Here is a 20384-nt window from a genome sequence, read left to right as displayed (position 1 = left end):
CAAACCCATTTTAGAGATAGCAAAAACATTAGGTGTGGCCAAATTAACTGTTTGGAACATTCTTAAGAAAGAACACACCGGAGAGCTCAGCAACACCAAAGGGATCCGGAAGACCACGGAAAACTGTGGTGGATGACAGAAGAATTATTTCCCTGGTGAAGAAAAACACCATCACAACAGTTGCCCAGATCAAGAGCACTCTCCAGAAGATAGGTCTATATGTGTCAAAGTCAACAATCAAGAGAAGACTTCACAAGAGTGAATATAGAAGGTTCACCACAAGATGTAAACCATTGGTGAGCCACAAAAACAGGAAGACCAGATTAGAGTTTGCAAACAACATCTAAAAAAGCCTTTACAGTTCTGGAACAACATCCTATGGACAGATGAGACAAAGATCAACTTGTACCAGAGTGATGGGAAGAGAAGAGTTTGGAGAAGGAAAGGAACTGCTCATGATCCAAAACATACCACCTCATCAGTGAAGCATGGTGGCGGTAGTGTCATTGCGTGGGCATGTATGGATGCCAATGGAACTGGTTCCCTTGTATTTATTGATAATGTGACTGCTGACAAAAGCAGCAGGATGAATTCTGAAGTGTTTCGGGCAATATTATCTGCTCATATTCAGTCAAATGCTTCAGAACTCATTGGAAGGCGCTTCACAGTGCAGATGGACAATGACCCGAAGCATACTGCAAAAGCAACCAAAGTATTTTTTAAGGAAAATAAGTGGAATGTTATGCAATGGCCAATTCAATCACCTGACCTGAATCCGATTGAGCATGCATTTCACTTGATGAAGACAAAACTGAAGGGAAAATGCCCCAAGAACAAGTAGGAACTGAAGACATTTGCAGTAGAGGCCTGGCAGAGCATCACCAGGGATGAAACCCAGCATCTGGTGATGTCTATGCGTTCCAGACTTCAGGCTGTAACTGACAAAAGGATTTGCAACAAAGTATTAAAAAGTAAAAGTTTGATTTAGGATTGTTTAGTCTGTACCATTACTTTTGGTCCCTTAAAAAGTGGGAGGCACATATAAAAACCGTTTTTAATTCCTACACCGTTCACTTGATTTAGATGTAAATACTCTCAAATTAAAGCGGAAAGTCTGCATTTAAAGCACATCTTGTTTGTTTCATTTCAAATCCATTGTGGTGGTGTATAGAGCCCAAAATATGAGAATTGTGTCGATGTCCCAATATATATGGACCAGACTGTATATTGCATAAAGCATAGGAGATAGGATTGACCCTTGAGGAACATTGCATGGCAGTGATAATTATACTCCAGAAGATTTAAATGGTTCCGTACTTGGGTAATGTCTAATATGTTCAACAAGAGCGGATTTATTTCTCTCACAGCATGAAAATGGCTTCTCACCTGTGTGACTCCTCTGATGTGTAACAAGATCTGATTTCTGTCTAAAACATTTCCCACACTCAGAACAGGAATACGGCCTCTCACCTGTGTGACTTCTCTGATGTGTAACAAGAGATGATTTCTGTGTAAAACATTTCCCACACTCAGAACAGGAATATGGCTTCTCACCTGTGTGACTTCTCTGATGTTTAACAAGATTTGATTTAGATAAAAAACATTTCCCACACTCAGAACAGGAATACGGCTTCTCACCTGTGTGACTTCTCTGATGTATAACAAGACCTGATTTCCGTGCAAAACATTTCCTACACTCAGAACAGGAATACGGTTTCTCACCTGTGTGACTTCTCTGATGTTTAACAAGATATGATTTAGATAAAAAACATTTCCTACACTCAGAACAGGAATACGGTTTCTCACCTGTGTGACTTCTCTGATGTTTAATAAGATTTGATTTCGATGCAAAACATTTCCCACACTCAGAGCAGGAATACGGCTTCTCACCTGTGTGACTTCTCTTATGTGTAACAAGATCTGATTTCTGTGTAAAACATTTCCCACACTCAGAACAGGAATATGGCCTCTCACCTGTGTGACTTCTCTGATGTGTAACAAGGGCTGATTTCTTTGTGAAACATTTCCCACACTCAGAACAGGAATATGGCTTCTCATCTGTGTGACTACTCTGATGTGTAACAAGATATGATTTCGATGCAAAACATTTTCCACACTCAGAACAGGAATACGGCTTCTCACCTGTGTGACTTTTCTGATGTGTAACAAGAGCTGATTTCTGTGCAAAACATTTCCTACACTCAGAACAGGAATACGGTTTCTCACCTGTGTGACTTCTCTGATGTTTAATAAGATTTGATTTCGATGCAAAACATTTCCCACACTCAGAACAGGAATACGGCCTCTCACCTGTGTGACTTCTCTGATGTGTAACAAGAGATGATTTCTGTGTAAAACATTTCCCACACTCAGAACAGGAATGCGGCTTCTCACCTGTGTGACTTCTCTTATGTGTAACAAGATTTGATTTATATGTAAAACATTTCTCACACTCAGAATATGGAAATGGCCTCTCACCTGCCTTAGCTGGCTGATGAGTAATAAGGTTTGTGTTCTGTGTAAAACATTTGGTATCTATAGACCAGGGAAACACTGTATCTACTCTCAAAGCTGTAACAGATGCACCAATATCAGAGTGATCAGGAGAACATTTCCCAGGATCAGGGGGATCAGTTGATAGAGCTGGATATATAATTGGGGTAATGGGGTTAAATGCTGGAGAATCCTGTCTACTGTCATCTTTTATGTCACAATCCGGGGATAACAATAGATATCCTTCTGAGATATTCCTGCTTGTGTGTCCATCTGCTGGAAATAAAATACATTAATATATAAAATGAGCAGACAAGACACAGGGTGTTACAGGATACAATATATAATTCTATAACTGACATTTTTTTTTTACCTGTAATCATTGCTTTTATGTTTATTAAAAAAACAAAAAAGCTAGGATGTTTAGACTGGAGCTTGATCAACACTGAACGCTCATGTGGGATAACTAGAGGTAACACGGACATTCATGTGGGATTACTAGAGGTGACATGGGCGCTCATGTGGAATTACTAGAGGTGACAAGGGTGCTCATATGGGATTACTAGAGGTGACATTGGCGCTCATGGGGGATTATTAGAGGTGACACGGACGATCATGTGGGATTACTAGAGGTGACACGGACGCTCATGTGGGATTACTAGAGGTGACATAGCGCTCATGTGGGATTACAAGAGGTGACTCGGACGCTCATGTGGGATTACTAGAGGTGACACGGATGCTCATGTGGGATTACTAGAGGTGACACGGACGCTCATATGGGATTACTAGAGGTGACATGGACGCTCATGTGGGATTACTAGAGGTGACACAGACACTCATGTGGGATTATTAGAGGTGACATGGACGCTCATGTGGGATTACTAGAGGTGACACTGATGCTCATGTGGGATTACGAGAGGTGACACGGACGCTCATGTGGAATTACTAGAGGTGACACGGACGCTCACGTGGGATTACTAGAGGTTACATGGACGCTCACGTGGGATTACTAGAGGTGACAGGGACGTTCATGTGGGATTACTAGAGGTGACATGGACGCTCATGTGGGATTACTAGAGGTGACATGGACGCTCATGTGGGATTACTAGAGGTGACGTGGACGCTCATGTGAGATTACTAGAGGTGACATCAGACACTCATGTGGGATTACTAGAGGTGACATGGACGCTCATGTGGGATTACTAGAGGTGACACGGATGCTCATGGGGGATTACTAGAGGTGACATGGACGCTCATGTGGGATTACTAGAGGTGACATGGACGCTCATGTGGGATTACTAGAGGTGACATGGGCTTTGCAATAATGAATCATTAAAACACCAAAGAAGAGAAAGTGCTGTCCTGTTCGGCGCACTAATAAATAATATATAACCTTTATTAAGTACAGTAAAGTATGTAAACTAAATTGTTGAAATATTAAACACAAAGTTAAGTGTATAGAGAGCTGAATAAAGTAATAAAAAACCATTGGATTTTAATTGGGTGTTAATAGATACAATGCAGGTAATCTGGGGGGGGGGGGGGGGGGGCTGCAGGTTTAAATGCATTGGTCAATACGTGAACTAAATCTCCACTGTTTATTATTGTTAGTTAATATAGTGAGTGCAGAGCCCCAGGGATTTTATTTAAACAATGTGGTCACATACTGTGTTGCACCCCAAATCTAGGAACGGTGAGTGCTGTGGATTAGTATATTATATCTATGTCACTGGGCCTCTGCACTCACTATAACCACTAACAATAATAAACAGTGGAGATTTAGTTCACGTATTGACCAATGCATTTAAGCCTGCAGCCCCCAACAAGAGACCCCACTATACTGCAAGTCCTACTCTACTGCTCAAAATAATTACCATAAAAACAGCTATCACATTAGTGTTGCACTTTAGGTATGCTGCTACCTGGTCTAAAGCTCACAGCAATTTAGCTTATATACAGTTGTGCTCATAAGTTTACATACCCTAGCAGAATTAGTGATTTTCTGGCCATTTGTCAGAGAATATGAATGATAACTCACAAACTTTTCTTTCACCCATGGTTAGTGGTTGGGTGAAGCCATTTATTGTCAAACAACTGTGTTTACTCTTTTTAAATCGTAATGACAACAGAAACTACCCAAATGACCCTGATCAAAAGTTTACAAAAATTTTTGGCCTGATAACATGCAACCAAGTTGACACAAACGGGTTTGAATGGCTACTAAAGGTAACCATCCTCACCTGTGATCTGTTTGCTTGTTATCAGTGTGTTCATATAAAAGGTCAGTGTGCTTCTGGACTCCTGAAAAACCCTTGCATCTTTCATCCAGTGCTGCACTGACGTGTCTGGATTCTGAGTCATGGGGAAAGCAAAAGAATTGTCAAAGGATATGCAGTAAAAAGGTATTTGAACTGTATAAAACAGGAAAGAGATATAAAAAGATATTGTGGCCGGAGGGACCCCAGCCACGAGGGAAATGGCCGCCTGCAGCACTGAAGGGGTTAACCCCTAGTGCCCGACGCCATTTTTACAGACAATGGGCGCTTGGCGCCAGATTTGAAAATGTATGGGGCGCTAGGCGCCGTGTTGTATTAAATGTTTAAATTGTATTTTAAGATGTGCCGTGGTCCCAGACCTCTCCGGAGACCACGGCAGGGAGGACAGCCCCCCTGCGCGCTCAGCAGTGTGTGCGCGCCGGGGGAGAGAAGGCAGCCGCTGACCGGCGGAGTCCGGGAGCTCCGCTCCCGGCAGCGGTCGGTGAAGCCCTGGGCGCACTGGGGTGTGCGCGCCGGGGAGAAGGGTGAGCGCTGCGGCTGGGAGCTCGGCTCCCGCTTCAGTGCTCTCTGTGAGAGCCGCCGCTGGGGGCCGGGAGCTCTGCTCCCGGCGCCTCAGCCCAGCACGGGTGGCCAGCCGCAGCCGCCGGGACGGACGTCCCGGGCTGCTGGGCGGCGAGGGGGGTGTGCCACAGCCCGCCTCCCCGCCGGACACTGCGGCGAGGCACCATGGATCCAGCGCCGCATACAGGGGACCGGGCTAGCCGGCTCCCTGCGCAGCGAGGCTACCAGACAGGCGCCGCTCATGGGGGACCGGGCTAGCCGGCTCCCTAGCGGCGTGGGTGCAATTAGGCTGCTGAGCAGGCTGATGAGCGCTGGGGTCCGGGAGCTACGCTCCCGGCGCCTCAGCGCTACAACAGAGCCAGAGTCACGGCGGCCGGGACAAGTGTCCCGGGCCGCCGGGCTTCAGTACAGGGGGGTGCACCGCTGCGTGCGGCGGGGCCACAAAAGTAGTGCCACACTGGGGGGACAGGGAGAGCCAGCTCCCTGGACCCCAGTGGCAGGCAGACAGGCTGGAGGGTGGGGGAAGCCAGCCCCATACCTCCAGCACGCAGAGAGCCCTAGCAGCCAGGCTGCAGGGCTAGTACACAGTATTCCACAAACCAGACAGTGTGTTGTAAGGCACTGCAGTGCCTAGGTACGTGGAGCCTGTGCAGGCTCAGAGTGTATTTAAATGTATAACATGTACAGGGTGATTTAAATGTGATGTATTTAAAGGTAAATTGCACTTACTTGGTTGTGTGTCCCAGGAGGGGGGAATCCATAGCTGTGCAGGCTGATGGATTCTCCCAGACCTTTTCCCCAAAAACAGAATGCTTTCCCATCCAGCCTCACATTTCCAAGGGGCACAGGGAGAAAGAGAAGCAGCTCAGCTAGGAAACAGGCTGAGTGGTTTCTTGGAGCTCCATGGAGATCACCCGTAGTGCCAAGAAACCTGGACCGGGGAGCCAGGCTGCCCAGCTCTGGAGCCCAAATCCAGGCTGCAGGCAGTGAGAGGGGTCCCGGGCAGGTTTCCGGAAGTCAGATTTAGGAGGGAAAACTTCCCCCCAGCCAGACTGGACGGCACCGGGGAGTATCCTGATTCTCCAAGGTGGGAGAGTCAAAGGAGACCGACCATTCCCCACTGTCCATAGGGAACAATGTAAAGCTGTGCATGAGACCAAAGCATGCACAGCTCATGGGTAAACATTGATTGGTTGTGCACCACAGGGCGGGCTTACCCCCTGTGGTAAGGGGTCTTGGAGAGGGATAAAAGAAGGGCAGTTGGCCCATAGGAGTGTATTGTAACATCTTCTTCTGCTGAAAACATCTGATTGTATGCTGTTGCCCCTAGCAATAGGGAGGAGCCTTTTTAAAGGTTATTTGAGCAATAAACATCTTTGCCTCAAGAAGACTGCTTCATCTTGTGACCTACAGGGTTAGGCCAAACCTAGCCGCGTTCTCTGGCTGTCCAGGGAAGCACCTGACGTCTCCAAGCTCCGCCTTCCGCCAGCTACCGGTAGAGGCCTAGCAAGTGGCTAGTGGGGATTCGTCAACACCACACAGGTGTGGTAAGGCAGTGCGTCGGCACATACAGAGCAGAACCGTGGTTCCAAACGCCACGACAGTTTAGGAGTTTGGTGGTGGCAGCGAGAACCCACCCACAGCGCAGTGGGTGGAGTCAGTAGCAGGCGGTTACTGACGGTAAGCGGAATCCCCTATATGGTCAGGCCTCGTGCGGCTTGACCTTCCATTCTGTGCGCAGTCGACGGGACGCGGCAAGCGGCGAGTGCTTCCGTACGGTACCGTCCTGTCACATAAATTGGTGGCATAGTGGTGGGATAATCCCAGGCGGCTTTTCATCACCCGATTGGAGAAGCCGAGTTACTCAGGAGAGGAGTAACTGCAGCGCAGGAGAACGCACAAGATGGCGGAATTCAGCGGAATGTCCAAGGAGGATCTGGAGATCGTATGCCAGGGGAAGGGTGTGGATATCCCTTCCAACGCGTCCAGGAGCGTCATGCAGGCGGCGCTCAGGAGCTGGGAGGAGTTTCATCGGGCGGAGGTGGAAAGCACTGACGGCATCAGCATCGCAGAGGACGGCCCACCAGTGGACCTTCGTACAGAACCGGTGAGAACCACAAGCCCCGCCCTCTCTCACAGCAGCAATGTTTCCCAGCAATCCCTAGCAGGGCCAGGATCCCAACGTCCCAAGGGGGGCGGCCCGGATACCCTAGCAGATCGGCTAGCGGAATTGGGGGAAAGGGCAACGGAGCAAGAGCGCTTGATCATCATCCAGATGTGGCGTGATGAGCGGGCACCACAGGCCGTGGTACCCCGGGATCCGTTGTCAGCTGTTGTGCACAGTTCAGGACGAGTTCAGTTTGCCAAGTTTGCAGACAGTGATGGGGACATTGATGGACATTTACAAGTTTTTGAAAGGACTTGCAAACTACACGATCTACCCAAGTCGGAGTGGGTGAGACACCTTGTGCCCACTCTGCATGGAGAGGCCTTGGAGGCCTATCGAGGAGTGGCGACGGAGGACTGTGGGAACTACGACGAAGTCGCGAAGGCCCTCCTCCAGCGATTCTTCATCACTCCAGAGTCTTACAGGAAGAAGTTCAGAGACTTGCCCAAGAATCCTAGCAGCACCCATGAGCATTTCGCCACCCAGCTGTGGCAGTACGTGGTGAAGTGGGTGAAGGATTCGGAAGCCACTACATGGGACGCACTGATCGACCTGATCTGCAGGGAGCAGTTCTACCGCAGGTGCGCCCAAGAAGTGAAGGAGTGGGTGCTAGATCGGGAGCCACCCAGCTTAAAGATGGCTGCCCAGTTAGCAGACAAGTATGTGGCAATTCGGCCACGGGGGCAGAAGCGCCCCGCCAGCAGCCAGCTCCAACAGACTGTACCACCAAGGGGACCCCCCTCTTCAGCTCATCACCCCCAAAGACAAGCATCTTCCAACCCGGGTGCTCTTAGCCAGCAACCGCACCGCAGCGTCCCTGCAACTGATCAGAGATCATCGGTGCCACGACTGGAGAAGAAGTGCTACGGCTGTGGGAAAATCGGACATCTGAGGATGAACTGTCCTGCATCCCAAGCACCCCAGACTCGTGCCCCAAATCCGAGTGCTGGAGCCCGGATCGCTTGTTTGTCGAGAGGAGATGGGCCTACAGAGACTGTTCCCCATCCAGTCAGTCCGATGGAGTGTGGCGAGAGACAGGTGCACTCTGCGGAGTCACCTGCATGGCCAAACAGCCCCTACACAACATGTGGAGGCACCTGCAGCCAGTCCACGTTGGACCCATGCAGGGAGAAGGCCTCAATAACTGTGGTGAGCCCCCACCTTATAGATCCTGCTGCAGTATTGCAGGGTCGCACTGCCACGGTCACCCTGGCAGAAGGAACAGAAAAAGCGGTTCCCATGGCAAGAGTCTACCTGGACTGGGGAGCTGGACCAGAGTTGCGAGAAGTTGCCGTCATGGATGGTCTCCCAACTGATGTGGTCCTAGGAAATGATCTGGGTGGTGGGATCGTCACTACGTTTGTTGGTGCCATTCCCCGGAGTCAAGTTCCAAACCCACCGTTGACATCAGCTACTCCAGCACAGCCCAGCCCAGAGGAAAATACTACAGCTGCTAGACAACTGCCAGCACAGCCAACCACAGCATCAACCAGCCCAGAGGAAAAGATTACAGCGGCTAGATCAGCACATCGACCCCGCATGCCTTTTGCCTCTGGTATGCCCACGTCCCCTAGCAACGCAGAGGATGTCGGTTCCAGCTCGTTTGATCCTGTGGGGGTGCCCAATGATGCTCCTGACCCAAATGGTTTGCCAACTCCGGCGGTGAGTATGAGAAACCACACTGACTTTTCCATGACTGACCCCTACCAGACTGACCCTAGTAGTCCCCACCTAGATCCCCCTGTAGAGTGTCCCAATTTAGGAGAGATTGAGGGCCACAGGCAGGAGTTTAGGGAGGCTCAACTCTCTGACCCATCCCCGAAAGGCATGAGGCGCCACTCTGGCAGCGGCCTTGACAGGGTTGGGGCGGGGAGGTTGACCTGGCGGCAAGGGTTAAGGTACAGGGTAGCCCGGAAAGTGGGAGGGGATAGACCAGATAGGGAATGTGTCCAACTGGTCCCCTCAGGGAACTTTCCTGCGCAACCGGTGTCGGTTGCCAGTGAAACCCCTTTGGACAGTAACTCGGAGACAGACCGTACCCTGAAGTGCCAGACACAGAGCTTACCCTGGTCTGGAATGTCGGATGACGCCCAGACCAACTGTAAGGCTGGTGCCATGCGTTGGCAGCCGGGGCACTCCAGCGGTTGTGTTGTCTCTGGGCCTCTGCCCATAGGAGAACCCTTGCAGCAAGTTGCTGTGGACATAGTAGGACCCCTGCCTGTGCACAGTAGATCGGGGAAGACACGCAGCCTCCCTGTATTGGATGCCACACAGGATCCAGAGGCTGGTGGTCTGGCCGCCATCACTGTGGCACAGGTAGCGGATGAGGAGGGAAGAGTAGGCCTAGGTGACAGGGTAGATTTCCCAAGTCATAGGTCGACAGAAGAGGATTGGAGGGCAGGTCTGACAGTTAGGGCAGACAGTTGCTAGATAGGTATGACGAAGGTGCAGTGCCTGGGGCACCATGTGGAAGGAGACAGGGGTAGGCCCAACCCAGAGGGGGTGGAGGCAACCAGAGGCTGTCCCCGACCCACATCACCCAGACCGGTACTGACCTTAGAACCTGTAAGGCCCTACGGACATGTTGTCATTGACTTTAGTCCTGTAGTGAACCCCTTGACAGAGATGGCTAGGAAGGGCATTCCCAAGTCAGTGGACTTTGCACCTGCTTGCGAGTTGGCATTCCAGTCATTGAAGGAGGCTCGGGTACCCGCTCCAGTGCTGACGGCGCACATTCTTGACCAGGACTGTGTGTTACGAACTATTGCGCCACTGCACGGACTGGGAGCAGTACCGAGCCAGAAAGAGCCATATGGTCAGGAGCACCCTGTGGCCTGTTTGCGCAGAAAACTGCTATGGTGGGAGGTGGGGTATGCCACAATTGGGACACCTTGGGTGGCACTTGTTTGTAACCGGCCCCCCACCGTGGTGACTTACCACCTACCTGTTAGATGGCTGCAACCTAACTTGGGGAAATTTGACAGACTTTTGTGGTGGAGCCTTGAACTTGGACTTCAGGTGGACTATTTGAACATTGTGCACCCACAAAGAGAGGCCCACTACACTATGGATGAACTGTCTAGGCCAGAGCCTACACCCCCCAGGTAGCGTCCCCTTCACCCCAACGGACTGCGGGACCAGGACCCAAATCGTTAGGACATGGGTCCCTCGTTGACCCGCTTGAATGGGGGGGGAGGAGTGTGGCCAGAGGGACCCCAGCCACGAGGGAAATGGCCGCCTGCAGCACTGAAGGGGTTAACCCCTAGTGCCCGGCGCCACTTTTACAGACAATGGGCGCTTGGCGCCAGATTTGAAAATGTATGGGGCGCTAGGCGCCGTGTTGTATTAAATGTTTAAATTGTATTTTAAGATGTGCCGTGGTCCCGGACCTCTCCGGAGACCACGGCAGGGAGGACAGCCCCCCGGCGCGCTCAGCAGTGTGTGCGCGCCGGGGGAGAGAAGGCAGCCGCTGACCGCCGGAGTCCGGGAGCTCCGCTCCCGGCAGCGGTCGGTGAAGCCCCGGGCGCACCGGGCTGTGCGCGCCGGGGAGAAGGGTGAGCGCTGCGGCTGGGAGCTCGGCTCCCGCTGCAGTGCTCTCTGTGAGAGCCGCCGCTGGGGGTCAGGAGCTCTGCTCCCGGCGCCTCAGCCCAGCACGGGTGGCCAGCCGCAGCCGCCGGGACGGACGTCCCGGGCTGCTGGGCGGCGAGGGGGTGTGCCGCAGCCCGGCTCCCCGCCGGACACTGCGGCGAGGCACCATGGATCCAGCGCCGCATACAGGGGACCGGGCTAGCCGGCCTCCTGCGCAGCGAGGCTACCAGACAGGCGCCGCTCATGGGGGACCGGGCTAGCCGGCTCCCTAGCGGCGGGGGTGCAATTAGGCTGCTGAGCAGGCTGATGAGCGCTGGGGTCCGGGAGCTACGCTCCCGGTGCCTCAGCGCTCAAACAGAGCCTTAGTCACGGCGGCCGGGACAAGTGTCCCGGGCCGCCGGGCTTCAGTACAGGGGGGTGCGCCGCTGCGTGCGGCGGGGCCACAAAAGTAGTGCCACACTGGGGGGACAGGGAGAGCCAGCTCCCTGGACCCCAGTGGCAGGCAGCCAGGCTGGAGGGTGGGGGAAGCCAGCCCCATACCTCCAGCACGCAGAGAGCCCTAGCAGCCAGGCTGCAGGGCTAGTACACAGTATTCCACAAACCAGACAGTGTCTATTTAAATGTAGAAAGTACAGTGTGTTGTAAGGCACTGCAGTGCCTAGGTACGTGGAGCCTGTGCAGGCTCAGAGTGTATTTAAATGTATAACATGTACAGGGTGATTTAAATGTGATGTATTTAAAGGTAAATTGCACTTACTTGGTTGTGTGTCCCAGGAGGGGGGAATCCATAGCTGTGCAGGCTGATGGATTCTCCCAGACCTTTTCCCCAAAAACGGAATGCTTTCCCATCCAGCCTCACATTTCCAAGGGGCACAGGGAGAAAGAGAAGCAGCTCAGCTAGGAAACAGGCTGAGTGGTTTCTTGGAGCTCCATGGAGATCACCCGTAGTGCCAAGAAACCTGGACCGGGGAGCCAGGCTGCCCAGCTCTGGAGCCCAAATCCAGGCTGCAGGCAGTGAGAGGGGTCCCGGGCAGGTTTCCGGAAGTCAGATTTAGGAGGGAAAACTTCCCCCCAGCCAGACTGGACGGCACCGGGGAGTATCCTGATTCTCCAAGGTGGGAGAGTCAAAGGAGACCGACCACTCCCCACTGTCCATAGGGAACAATGTAAAGCTGTGCATGAGACCAAAGCATGCACAGCTCATGGGTAAACATTGATTGGTTGTGCACCACAGGGCGGGCTTACCCCCTGTGGTAAGGGGTCTTGGAGAGGGATAAAAGAAGGGCAGTTGGCCCATAGGAGTGTATTGTAACATCTTCTTCTGCTGAAAACATCTGATTGTATGCTGTTGCCCCTAGCAATAGGGAGGAGCCTTTTTAAAGGTTATTTGAGCAATAAACATCTTTGCCTCAAGAAGACTGCTTCATCTTGTGACCTACAGGGTTAGGCCAAACCTAGCCCCGTTCTCCGGCTGTCCATGGAAGCACCTGACGTCTCCAAGCCCCGCCTTCCGCCAGCTACCGGTAGAGACCTAGCAAGTGGCTAGTGGGGATTCGTCAACACCACACAGGTGTGTTAAGGCAGTGCGTCGGCACATACAGAGCAGAACCGTGGTTCCAAACGCCACGGCAGGTTAGGAGTTTGGTGGTGGCAGCGAGAACCCGCCCACAGCGCAGTGGGTGGAGTCAGTAGCAGGCGGTTACTGACGGTAAGCCGGAATCCCCTATGTGGTCAGGCCTCGTGCGGCTTGACCTTCCATTCTGTGCGCAGTCGACGGGACGCGGCAAGCGGCGAGTGCTTCCGTACGGTACCGTCCTGTCACAGATATCCAAGCAATTGAGAATGCCAATCAGCAGTGTTCAAACTGTAATTAAGAAGCGGAAAATGATGGATTCTGTGGAAACCAAATCACGGTCAGGTAGACCAACAAATATTTCAGCCACAACTGCTCGGAAAATTGTTCGGGATGCAAAGATAAATCCACAAATAACTTAAGCTGAAATACAGGACTCTCTGAAAAAAGTGGTGTGGTTGTTTCAAGATGCACAAGGAGGCATTTGAAGAAAAATGGGCTGCATGGTCGAGTCGCCAGAAGAAAGCCATTACTACGCAAATGCCACAAAGCATCCCGCTTACAATACTCCAAACAGCACAGAGACAAGCCTCAAAACTTCTGGAACAAAGTCATTTGGAGTGATGAGACCAAACATAGGATTTTAATACCTACCGTTACATCCTTTTCTCTTAGTCCGTAGAGAATGCTGGGGACTCCAAAAGGACCATGGGGTATAGACGGGATCTGCAGGAGACATGGGCACACTATAAGACTTTGAATGGGTGTGAACTGGCTCCTCCCTCTATGCCCCTCCTCCAGACCTCAGTTATAGGAACTGTGCCCAGAGGAGACGGACATTTCGAGGAAAAGAATTTTGTTAAACTAAGGGTGAGATACATACCAGCTCACATCACACCACACCGTACAACATGGCATTCAACTAAACCCAGTTAACAGTGTGAACCAAAACAGATCAGCAATAGCCTGACTGTTGCGCACACCAGTGCTAACAGGAGTATACCGGTCTATGAACAGAGAGGGATGCGGAGCAAACGAACTCACAGACAGTATAACATAACATACACAGAAGGTGATGGAATAACTAATAAACACAAAGTGAACGCAGAAGCCGGAAGGCTCAGGAACTGGGTGTCTCCCTAGTGTCAGGAATGCTCAGATGGAATAGAGCGGACAATGAAGCGAGATGTAGTGATTTAACATGTGGAGCACCCGAAATGATGTTGCTAAGAGCAACAGAAAAAACCCCAAAGGGTTACCAACGGGTGTGGGAATAAACTCCTTGGTCAGAGATAGAAATATAGACACAAGGAGAGTATCCACAATCCTAACTACCACTTCCAGGGCACAGGTTCAGCTTACTGCCACTAAACTGACACCTGGACGCCCTGCACAGTGAGAGAGGATTAAGCAGGCAGGTCTGAGAGTACAGCCGCAAACCTGCAGGGTTCACAGAATAGCAAAAGAACCCCAGCAGGTTAAACAACTGACTCCAGTCTTACTGCTAGGTCCGGATTGGCAGAATGAAGTACCAAATCCCAAGGCCTATATGCAGTAAGCAACAAGTAAATACAAAGTCACACAGTACTAGCTAATTCTCTGGAACTGACTAACAAACAAAGATTCAGCAGCATTTGCCTAGCCTGAGAGGATGGTTTATATAGCAGGTGCTGTCCACGCCCCACTCAGACCTCACAGACTGTGAGCACAAAACCAGCGCCGGATTCCCTGCCGTGCACAGAGCCTGTAACCACTGCACAGTAAAAACCCGGACCGGAGTATCAGCTGCACTCAGGTTACTTCGCTAACACTTAGAATACAAGTTTGTAAAAAAACACAGCGCCCCAACTCAAAAGTGCAGCAGTAGTGGTCCAGGTGATCCCACTCACCAGAAACGTTCAAGACAATAACAACAAGTGTGGACCACCTTGCGCACCCTCTTGGTGACTGGGTAAAAACGGGGTTAACAGATATAAAAATATCCTCAATGTTCCACTCTCCCCTTTATTTACTGGGATATTTTAGTGATATAGTCCAAAGATCATGGACGCTGTAAAATATGATAATGAGATTAAGAAACAACTAAATGATAAAGATACCTATATTACCCTAAGAAGTAACCCAAATGAACGGATCCAGAAAGAATTAAAGAATTTTTCTTTGAAGTATAAGATAGAAGAAATATTAACAGAGAAAGAAGAAAGTTATATCAACATAAAAGATCCTACACTCCCAGTCTTCTTATGTCTTACCGAAGATCCACAAAAGTCTGGAAGATCCCCCGGGTAGACCTATTGTGGCGGGAACTAATTCGGTAACATCAAATTTGTCCCACTATGTGGATTATCACCTCCAACCGGAAGTTTTAAAATTAAGATCCTATATTAAAGACACAGGAGATATACTTAAAAAATTAGAACTGGTAGAATGGCAGCCTAATTTCATATTAGGGACTGCAGATGTGAGTAGCTTATATACTATTATTGATCACACTAAAGGAGTGCAAGCAACTGAACATCATCTCCTGAGGAGCAACTTGGAGGAAAAGAAAATCCAGTTCATTTTAGATAGTATAAAATTTATTTTAAATAATAATTTTTTCTGGTATAGCGGTAAGTTTTACCAACAGAAGAAAGGAACCGCTATGGGCACAAAATTTGCCCCCGCGTATGCCAACCTGTTTATGGGACTATGGGAGGATGAATATATTTGGTCTGAAAACAATCCCTTTTTGAAGAACATCAGGCTTTGGCATCGCTTTATCGATGATATTGTTTTTATATGGGAAGGGGATGATTCCTCGTTGAATTCTTTCTGTACTTCTTTAAATATTAATGATTTTAATATATTTTTAACATTCAATACCAGCCCTCTTGAGATACAATTTTTAGATCTTTGGATATATATAGAGAATGGTATACTGAAAACTAAATCGTATTTTAAACCCACAGATAGCAATTCATATATTTCTACAAAAAGTAATCATCACCACAATTGGATAAGAAATGTACCCAAAGGCCAGTTTAGAAGGATGAGGTGCAACTGCACAGATCAGAGCACTTTCCAGGACCAGTCAAGAAGTTTACAGCAAAAATTTGTGGCAAAAGGATACGACAAAGACACCTTGAATAAATACATTACAGAAATTGGAGCAATAGAAAGGAAAGACCTCTTAAAAACAAATATCAAAGACAAAAAAGATGATATAGTTTTACCTTTTATCACTTCTTTTAATAGCCAGCACAAAGAAGTAGAAAAAATATTCTACAAACACTGGCATTTGTTGAATAGAGATCCAATTTTAAAAGCATTTTACCGTCTAAACCGAAATTTATTTATAGGAAGGCACCAAATCTAAAACAGAAATTAGTAAAAAGTGCCGTAGGTCCAAAAAAATCCGGAAGAATAAAAACCAAGGGTTTCCACAGGTGTGGACTCTGCAATATGTGCAGACACCACACCACACAAGCCAGTAAAGTGGAAGAGGTACAATCAAAATCTACAGGAAAAGTGTACCGTATTCTCGATTTTATAACATGCAACACAAAAATTGCATTCATTTGGTAGAGTGCAGTTGTGGGCTGCAATACATAGGACGTACATCCAGATCTTTAAAAAGAGCGGTGGGCAGAACACCTGCGAAATATCAAAAAAGGTTATCCTAATCATTCAGTATCGAACCATTTTAAAGAGATACATTCCTGTGACCACAAATGTCTAAAAAAAGTAATAGGGATAAAAACAGTGAGTAATCATTGGAGGAAACAAAATACAGAGGAAGCATTAGCACAAGCGGAAATGAAATGTATTTTTGATATGGGGACTTTAGCTCCTAAAGGTTTAAATTTAGAATTTGAGCTCAAATGGTTTTTATAATATCCTATTTGAATTTGATGACTTTGCTCAAAGTGTTTTAAACTATTTTATTTGAATTTTTTTTTTTTTATTTATATTCAAATCTGGTCAAAAAGTATGTTTTAAATTAGGGATATATCTTTTAATTGATTCTAAAAATGTTCAGAATTTATTATGCATGAATTTTGTACATGTATTGTTGTTACATGCACTGATATTTAAGATGTACTAATGTTCTTTACGTTTTCGTTTTTTGTATTTGGATGTATAGTTGCCCTATTTATCATTATGGGGTAGGTGCACTGTATAGAGAGTACATTATCCCTTTGAGGATGGAACACGGTAATGAAGGTTTTTTGAACCAAACCTCCTCTCTCACAGTGAGCCGCTACGAGAAGAGACGGCTACAGGAAGCGGTGTGCGTTCCACGGGTTTGGAACGCACGCCGGAAGGAGTGTACATAGAATAGGAAGTGGCGTGCGTCTCTAGGTATGGAGCGCACGCCGGAAAAAAATTTCGAGAGCGGAAGTGGAAGTGGCGTGCGTTCCAGGGTTTGGAACGCACGCCGCAAATCGGGTTTAAAAACTCGATTTATTGTTCATCTTAGTTTCCAAATTTGGTTTGAGACCTTTTACAAATCCCCTGCACACTCTAAAGCAAAAAGGGAAGGAGTTAGATAGAAAATTAGACAGCAAAGACACCAATTAGGCTGTGTGCAGTAACAACCAATCAGATCACTCTGGGGGGCATAAAAACCCAGAGCAGTAAAGTCCACCTCACACCTTGAAAAAGGCTCCCTTGAGGGCAGAAACGCGTTGGTGATCTGATTGGGGAGACTGCACTGAGCCGGTATTTGATCTCCTGGATACTGCAGATCCTGAGACTGATACAGCACCTGGAAAGATCGAGGGGAATCCTTGGTATATTAACATGCTGTTTAGGGTGGACATTTCATGACACCCCATGAAATCCGGTACGCATACTAGCCCAATCCTTGGTGGATTGCTGTATATGTATTTAAGTTTATTATCCTAAATCCTTTGTGGGAAATACCGATTTTATATATAAATTTTAAATTTCTTGAATAAAAACAATATTACTCTATATATTCTCCTTTCTTTTCTGTTTTTGGGGTCCACATGAAATTGGTTTCCCATTTGGAGAAAGGAGAGACTAAGAGAACAAGAAATTGGACATCTGAGGTTGGAGTCCGCTCGTTGAAATTATATTTGGACTATATCACTAAAATATCCCAGTAAATAAAGGGGAGAGTGGAACATTGAGGATATTTTTATATCTGTTAACCCCGTTTTTACCCGGTCACCAAGAGGGTGCGCAAGGTGGTCCACACTTGTTGTTATTGACTTCGCTAACACTTGCCTCCCGGTTGCCATGGCGACGTGGCAGCACAGAGCAGGAGATCCTAACAGTACCCCCCCTCTGACGAGGGGTCAAAGAACCCCTACCACCGAGTTTATCGGGTAACTGCGAGAAGAAAGAGCGTATCAGTCTGGGGGCATGAAGATCACAACTGCGCACCCACGACCGCTCCTCCGGGCCATACCCCTTCCAGTGCACCAAAAATGACAGCCGACCCCGAACCATCTTGGAGTCAAGAACCCTTTCAACCACAAACTCCCTCTGACCCCGTATCAGAAGAGGAGAAGGTCTTCTACTGGAAGAAGGATTACTAACCGCCAGTTTTAAAAGGGAACAATGAAATGTTTTATTAATACCCAAAGAACGGGGCAGTTCTAACTGAAATGCCACCGGATTGATAACCCTGGTGATCTTATAAGGGCCGATGAACCGGGGGCCTAACTTATGAGATGGCTGTCTCAACTTCAAATTCTTGGTGGACAACCAGACGAAGTCTCCTAATTTGAAGCTGCAGGGTCTTCTCCACTTATCAAAAACCCTTTTGGTCACTAATGACACAGACACAAGGGCTTTCTTCACTTTCCTCCAAATACCCCTAAGGGCCGAAACCACAGAGGAACCACCAGGCGTGGAATCCAGGGGGTCAAAAGAATTGGCCTTAGGATGATGCCCATACACACAAATGAAGGGAGAGATCCCTGTAGCAGAGTGAGCCGCGTTGTTATAGGCAAACTCCGCCATGGACAGATGAGCAACCCAGTCAGTATGACACTTGGAGACATAACACCTGAGGAACTGCTCCAAGGACTGGTTCACCCTCTCAGTCTGCCCATTAGACTGTGGATGGTAGCCTGACGACAAACTCACAGAAATCTGGAGATCAGAACAAAATGCCCTCCAGAATTTGGCCACAAACTGGGATCCACGGTCAGAGACCACATCAAGTGGCAACCCGTGGAGGAGCACAACATGCTGCATAAATAACTCAGACAGGCGTCTGGCCGATGGCAACCCAACCAATGGAACAAAATGCGCCATCTTCGAAAACCTGTCAACGACAACCCAAATGGCTGTCATCCCCGCGGATTTAGGCAAGTCCACCACAAAATCCATGGAAATGTGGGTCCATGGCTTAGATGGAATAGAGAATGGATGTAATGGGCCGACAGGAACCCCTCTAGGAGTTTTATTTCGGGCACAAACGTCACATGCCCGAACCCACTGATCCACATCCCTAGCCACCGAGGGCCACCACACCGCCCTAGATAGCAACTCCCGAGTTCTGGCAATACCCGGATGCCCTGCCGACCTCTTGGCATGGAATTCCAGGAACACTCGCTGTCTTAATCTAGGAGGCACAAAGAAGAGACCTACCGGAAGGTCTGGAGGAGCCTGCTCCTGTGCTCTAAGGACTAATGACAAGAGGTCCTGGGTAATGCCCACTTTAATACATGATGGGGACACAATGGGTAATGGCTCCTCGGTGGTCTCTTGGACTGGAGCAAAACTCTGCGAGAGCGCATCAGCCTTGATGTTTTTTGACCCAGGGCGATATGTTATCAAAAAATTAAAGCGAGCAAAAAACAAAGCCCATCGTGCCTGCCTGGCATTGAGCCGCTTCGCTGACTCTAAATATGCCAGATTCTTATGGTCGGTGAGAATTGAGACCACAAACTTAGCCCCCTCAAGCCAGTGTCTCCACTCCCCGAGTGCATCCTTTATAGCCAACAATTCCCGGTTAACCACATCATAATTCATCTCGGCAGACGAAAATTTACGGGAAAAGTAAGCACAGGGATGAAGGCGATTATAAGACACCCCCATCTGAGAGAGCACTGCCCCAATACCTATCTCAGAGGCATCCACTTCCACCACAAAAGGACGCTCTGGATCTGGGTGTCGCAGCACCTTGGCCGAGACAAATGCCCTTTTGAGACGGGCAAAGGCCGCTTTGGCCTCACAAGACCAGTGAGCAACATCCGCCCCTTTCTTAGTGAGTGCCACCAAGGGGGCCACTATAGACGAAAATCCAGCGATAAATCGTCTATAAAAATTCGCAAAGTCCAGAAAACGCTGAAGCGCCTTCAAACTAGTGGGCTGCACCCAATCCAGGACTGCCTGTACCTTAGAACCCTCCATTTGGAAACCTTCTGAGGAGATAATGTACCCTAGAAATGCGATTTGCTGGACTTCAAATTCGCACTTCTCCAGCTTCGCCCCAAGCTGGTGGTCTCTGAGTTTCTGGAGGACTAAGCGTACATGCTTCCGATGTTCCTCCAGGGAATGGGAGAAGATTAATATGTCATCTAGATAAACAACTAAGAATCTATCCAAATATTCCCTGAGCACATCGTTCATGAATTCCTGGAAGACTGCCGGGGCATTACAGAGCCCAAAAGACATCACCAAATATTCATAATGCCCTGAGTGGGTATTAAAGGCAGTCTTCCATTCATCCCCCTCTCTTATTCGGATTAGATTGTAAGCACCG

General features: G+C 48.7%; 1 protein-coding gene across 1 annotated transcript in view; it reads right to left on the bottom strand.

Annotated features, from left to right (window-relative positions):
- Positions 1 to 738: 738 nt before the first annotated feature.
- Positions 739 to 20384, bottom strand: part of LOC135043811 (gastrula zinc finger protein XlCGF48.2-like) — a 46002-nt gene continuing 26356 nt past the window's right edge. The window contains exon 7 of the mRNA XM_063955156.1: positions 739 to 2766. Within this exon, the coding sequence (XP_063811226.1) occupies positions 1286 to 2766 (1481 nt within the window). The 3' untranslated portion in view covers positions 739 to 1285. The remainder of the gene's footprint in view (positions 2767 to 20384) is intronic.

The sequence above is a fragment of the Pseudophryne corroboree genome, unplaced genomic scaffold, assembly GCF_028390025.1.
Source record: "Pseudophryne corroboree isolate aPseCor3 unplaced genomic scaffold, aPseCor3.hap2 scaffold_882, whole genome shotgun sequence".
Lineage (NCBI taxonomy): Eukaryota > Metazoa > Chordata > Amphibia > Anura > Myobatrachidae > Pseudophryne > Pseudophryne corroboree.
This window is presented reverse-complemented; position numbering and strand designations above follow the sequence as displayed.